General features: G+C 42.6%; 1 protein-coding gene across 1 annotated transcript in view; it reads right to left on the bottom strand.

Moving 5' to 3' along the window:
- astn2 (astrotactin 2) overlaps positions 1–6,000 on the bottom strand; it is a gene marked incomplete at both ends in the record, with an annotated part of 226,615 nt that overhangs the window by 132,821 nt on the left and 87,794 nt on the right. Inside the window, 2 exon segments of the mRNA XM_084483245.1 lie at positions 4,641–4,759; positions 4,761–5,116. Of these exon segments, the coding sequence (XP_084339371.1) occupies positions 4,641–4,759; positions 4,761–5,116 (475 nt within the window).

The following is a 6,000-nucleotide window of genomic DNA, read 5'->3' on the forward strand; positions in this document are numbered from 1 at the left end:
TGAAGTCTCTAGCTAAAAACACGTAGACCTAGGAGGAGTTGAGTGCCAAAGTATTGGTAAGAATATTAAAGAATAAAGCCTTAGGAGAACAATAGTTGAGCGCTGCACTCACCTAAATATTTGATGAAGCAATTGCCTTTATTGAAACACCTTGGTGAATCAAAGCCAGGAGGGTAGAGTCATTTTATGCTGAGTTGATTTATTATAAATTAATTGAATGAAAAAAGTTAGAACAGGAATAGAGAGCACAAGACTACAGGAGGAAAGAAACACAAGCAACACGTCAAGAACTTTGACAGATCCCAATGCAACAAACATGAAACAAAATAAAGATAAAGTAAAACTAAATCCAAAATCCGAATGCTGTGCTCCATAGCCTCACCAAAGTTGACTGTAAGGGCTGTATCGGCTACCGCAGACAATCACATTTCTTTGTGGAAATGGACACTAGTCGTTTGGTTAAATAAATTTAAGGTATATTCTGTTTCTTGTTAAAGGAAAATTAAACTACTAGCAACATGCCAAGGCCATTGGCAAAAAACAACTAAGCAACATTTTACAGGGTATACAAAAAATGGAAATAAGTTAATGTTGGCAGAGCTAGACCTGACATGGCAAATGAGCGTGCACTATAGAGTCAATTAATGGACTAAAGTGCACCCCAGCACACTAAACTAGACATTCCACTTCTGTTAAGTAAGAGTTATAACATGTAGAGGTAAAGCAGAAACCCAATTCCCGACGGTGAGAAATGTAGCATGGGAGTCATTAAAATGTGTGGGATTAATGTGTGATCGTGAGTGGGAAAATATAATGAGGAACTTAACACCATGTATCCTAAACGCAGATGTCAATACTTTACACCGCTGTGGAAATTTTAAGCAGAGTGAAAGGTTGGTGCTAAGCAGGTGTGGGTTGGAGAGAAAGCAGCTCAGTAGGTGGGTTGGCTGCTAAATTGCAAGATTTCCTTTAGTATCATAGCCAAGAACAGTTAGGATATTTTCCTGTATCAAACGGCCAAATTAGGAGTGTTTCAGAAGAGGAAAATGGGGAGAGGAAAATGTAGAAGTAATTCTTGAGCTACAATTATTTGTAAAACATATTGTTTTGTGGGAATTTTTGGCACTTCAAATTAAACAAAATCAACAAACCCTGATTAAATCCCAAGGAATATCCGAATCAGTACCTTATTATTATTCTTAGAACCCTATGTATAAGTATTTGGGGAGGTATGTGCTGGTTTCTGAACATTAAAAGAGCTGTTCCTTCCAATTAAAAAACCTCTGATGCCAGTGGTTTATTATTTGGAAGCATAACTCACAAATCTGTTACAGCATCAACCCATATTGTACAGAACACTACACATTACACACACATATATATATAGATATATATATCTATATATACATATATACACATATATATATAGATATATATATCTATATATATATGACAGAATAAAAGTGGCTGGCTTATAGTTGAACAACTTGCATCAGCATTCCTTCTGGATAAGTGAGCAATTGTTCATACATTTGAAAACATTAGTTTAAAACCAAGGTATGATGGAAATTCTGACTCCGATACAGATTATGTTGACAGATTAAGAACCTATACAGTGTTTCTCAACTGGTCGTCGCAACCTAAAAGTGGATCCCGGATTTGTTTAAAATGGGTCGCAGGGTCCCAAAAAAAAAAATATATATTTTTTTTTACTGCTACAATTTTCTTTGATTACTTGTACTTCTTCCATTTTTTTTATTGCTTGAGTACTGTAGTGTGCTTTGAAAGCAGGGTTGAAAATATTTGCTTATTTATGTTTCAAAAAGGTCATGATGACATTGTCTATTCTTGGTTACTAGCCCATTTTGGATAAATACATTTGCTTGGTTTGAATTGAATAAAAGTGGGTCGGGACATAATGACCATCGGAAAATATGGGTCCCAAGGTCAGACCAGTTGAGAACCACTTGTATAAAAATATACAACTGGCAACAAAATGAATATCGGAAACAATTACAATTTCAAGTTTGGCTTGGGTAAACAAAAGGTTTGAGAGTCATTTAAAGCAAAGGTTATCATCTTTTCCCACTAGTCAACATAGTATTTTTAATATATCAGAGATAAACAGATGTAAAATGTATGTGTTTCTGACCTGACCAATCTCTAATGAAAACAAACATTCTTTATCTGCTACACTAAAATAATGTTGTGGATTAGATTATAAATCTAGAGTTGAAAAAAGAGCAGTATCTCCCAGAAGGCATAAACTATGTTACTATGTTGATCGCGTGTTCCATTCTCAAAGCAAGCATCATGTCCATAAAAGGCTGGCTATTATAAAGGCACCAATAGTCTAGCACTCCATAAAACATGCTGCATAAACACATTCTGCTTGATTTAACATGTTATCCACACCAATGGGAATTCCATGGGGGTCATTAATATATTCTGGTGTTATGAAATCTAATGTAGCAACTTAAAATGCAGCTTAGTTTAAATCGCTGCCTAAGGCTTAGTCTTTTTTTTATCCTCTCCAGAAACTGTTTGTCAGGGTGAGCATGAAGAGGGATTATAACGGACATTGAGAACATCATTGTGTCAGTCCAAAGGCATCAACGCGAACAAGCACCTTGAGTGTGTGTTCAACACAATGGGGGAACCTGTTCTGTGATCAACAAGTCACCCTTTAGTCATTTAACTGTGGTGCAAAGAAACGGGTAGTCCTTGCTGGTGCTATTTTTGTAGATGCACGGTGTCATAAGTGTGAGCACGTAGTGGTTGTGCGTCCCGCTCCGGGATGCCAGCAGGTGGGCGGCAGACGGCGGGCTTCTGACACAGAGTACGTCAGCTGGGAGTGCTCTCTGTCCCGATACCATATGCCACTGATATAGTTGGTAAAAAAAAAAAGGGACTGTCTGCGAAATTGTTAAGAAAATACCCCGTGCTGTGGTGTTTCATTCTCCAACTTCTTTTGCTTTTTAACAGTTTGTGAAAAAAATCTTTATGGTTAGCATTGTCGATGAAGATAATCAAGTATTGATCTGGGTTCCAGCAGTAATGCACATTACTGCTGCGACTCAGAGGATGCACTGAAGCCACCCTGCACACTGCACAAGGCGAGTTTCAGTAGAGGAATCCACAATGCCACATATTATCATCAGTGTCGTGTCTCATATTTAGCATCTGTTGTCTAAGAAGTAAAGAGTAGCAAGCAGGAGTCCAAATGAGGCATACGTTTACCGGTGGTTCTATTAACCCTAGGCATGACCTCTCTGGGGAGTGGAGTGCAGGATGTGAGGAACGAAGGGAGAAAAACGCTGCGATGAATAGTTGTCTAACTGCTGGTAGCATGATTGCACATCAAGACCCTGGAAGGATTTAAGTGTGCAGTGTGCGGTTCAACCGGAGAGAGACCGAGAGAGAGAGAGCAGTAGAGCAAGAGAGAGAGAATGAGAGAGCAAGAGAGAACGAAGAGAGAAAAGGACACTGCAACAGAGTGCAGAGGCCAGCACAAGAGAGAGAGAGAGAGAAGAGAGAGAGATGAGAGAGAGAGAGAGAGAGAGAGAGAGAGAGGAGAGAGAGAGAGAGAGAGAGAGAAGAGAGAGAGAGAGAGGTATATTGAAAGGGTGCGAGGGGGGTATTCCTGCATTCCTCGAACGCATCATCACGCGGTCCTCGGCGTTCTACGGCGGTGATTTTCCCAGGCCATGATTTACGATGCTCCAGCATCCCCTCCTCTTCTAAGCCATGGTGCGTCCCCACTAAATAACTAAATGACAGCCCTCATTTGTTTGGTTTGCTCGGTGTGCTATATGGAGGAGGGCCTGGCACCCCCCCTCTGTGCAAAACCTGGGGGGGACCACTGGGGCCGGCATGCCTGGGATAGCACCATTGAGCAGAGCTGAATGAGGGTCATCTGTCAGCGGAGACACTCGGGTACAGAATGGCCGGTGGTGTTCAGGGGGAAGGTGAGGGACAAGTGCTTTTTGGGGTAACATTTGGGACCTGGAGATATGACTGAATTGTATTGAAATGGAGGAGACTCTTTGTGTGTGTAGAGTGTGCGTGTGTAGTGTGCGTGTGTAGTGTGTGTAGTGTGTGTGTGTGTGTGTGTGTGTGTGTGTACTGTGTGTGTGTGTGTAATAATACTCAGGCTCACATAGATGGATTGTGAGCCTGAGTTATTGTGTTTTGTCGTGGTTAATCAGTATAGTCGTTTTTCAAATAAAAAGGTCTCAAAGATAAACATATATCTACAAACATGCTGCAGAAATTCTGGACACGATATATATAAAACGGCTTCCAGGTTTCAAAGTGGACTAAAGATTATCGCACGTTGGCCAAAAGCTCACGTCAACCTCCACCGCATTATTCAACCCAAACCACCAGCAGCCAACCGACCAACCAATCAGCACAAGCTCATCAACACAAGTGACCCTGACACCACAGACCGACCACTAACACGAAGCATGCAGGTTATCCCGTGTGAAAAAAAAAAAAAAAAATACCCCAGTTTGGGGTCTTTTGCAGAGTGCGATCACGCGGGACCACCTGGATTCTAACTTCGGCGCATGACTGCATGACCATGGCCCCCCCCTTGCATGCCCTCCCCACGCAGCCCCTGCACGCTCCAAACTCACCTCTTTTGTCCGCAAAGTTCATGTTGAGGCCGTCTTCCTTGCGCATGGTGTCCGGAGTGTGTACTCCGTTAAAGTGCAGCTCCTGCCCCTGGGCCTCACGGTAGTCCTCCTGCAGGCCCCGCCTTGCCGTCGCACAGGTTCAGGTGCTGGTGGTGCAGCTGGTTGGGCGTGGAGTTGTGCGAGAGCCCCACCAGGTCGTCCTCGTCGCAGTCGTAGTCGTCCAGGATGGGCGTCTCGCGGATGGGCACGCCGATGACCGAGTTGCCGTGCTGGTGCTGGCCCCGGGCGGAGGACCCCCCGCGGTAGCTGTCCCGGCCCTGGGGCCCCAGCAGCACGGAGGGGATGTAGTGGATCTCGTGCGTGGCCTCGGTGCTGGCGCTCTTCTGTGGCACGCGGCGGCGCTTGCACCAGCGGTGGCGGGTGTAGAGCACCAGGGTGAAGAGGAGGATGAGGAGGAGGAAGGCGATGAGTCCTCCCTGGGAGAGAAGGACAAGGACGGATAGTTAAAGAAACAATAGGAAAAGTGGAATCTAAAGCAGAGGCAGTGTGTATACCGTACCACGGCATCGATTTGAAGAGTGTGCGGATATTGAGTTTGAAGAGGATGGGATAGTCTGTAAACGCCCAGTCTTTTGTGGCGTTTTAGTGAATAGCAGTGCCGTTGCACAGCGAACTTATAAAGTGGGCAAGATCTTAAATTGTGCATTTCTTTGTGTTTATCAGTGGAAAGAAGTGGATTAGGTGGAGGAAAGGGATAACACCTCCCTTGGAAATAAATAAATAAACAATGAACAAATAAAAAAAGTGAATGAAAGCAATGGAAAGTAGCATGAAAGCAGATTGAACCGCTGAAGATCTTAAGACTACAGCCAAGACGAAAAGGACTATGTGATACAAAGACAGACTCCTTTTTTAGTTTGCATTACTTTGAATGACTTTATAAAACAAATAAATCCTATTCGATGATCGGTGCATAATATTTTCAGCTTGAGGATGAGGACAAGCAGGGGGAAGACCATGAATAAACAGACAAAAACAAGATATGAAGATTATAAGGAAGATCAAAAGGATAACTAGGATAGCGATATGATTGTTTTATGCTTTGTGTGTCGCACACTGACAATTTCACATTGTCACCGCGTAGTATAAATAGTACCCCGTCTTAAAATAGGAATTTGTTCATCTCCTTACATAATGCGTTATCAGTGCGGAGATTAGGATTAGTAGTAAGAATGCAGGGAAGAAAGAAAGAAAAAAATAAAAGAAAGAAGTAAAAAAAAAATGAAACAAACAAACAAACAAACAAACAAACAAATTGGTGAATCGTGGCAGAAAGGACCAACGGTGGAGACGGAGGTCT

This window comes from Micromesistius poutassou, assembly GCF_964030765.1.
Source record: "Micromesistius poutassou genome assembly, chromosome: 18".
In the NCBI taxonomy this organism is placed as follows: Eukaryota; Metazoa; Chordata; class Actinopteri; order Gadiformes; family Gadidae; genus Micromesistius; species Micromesistius poutassou.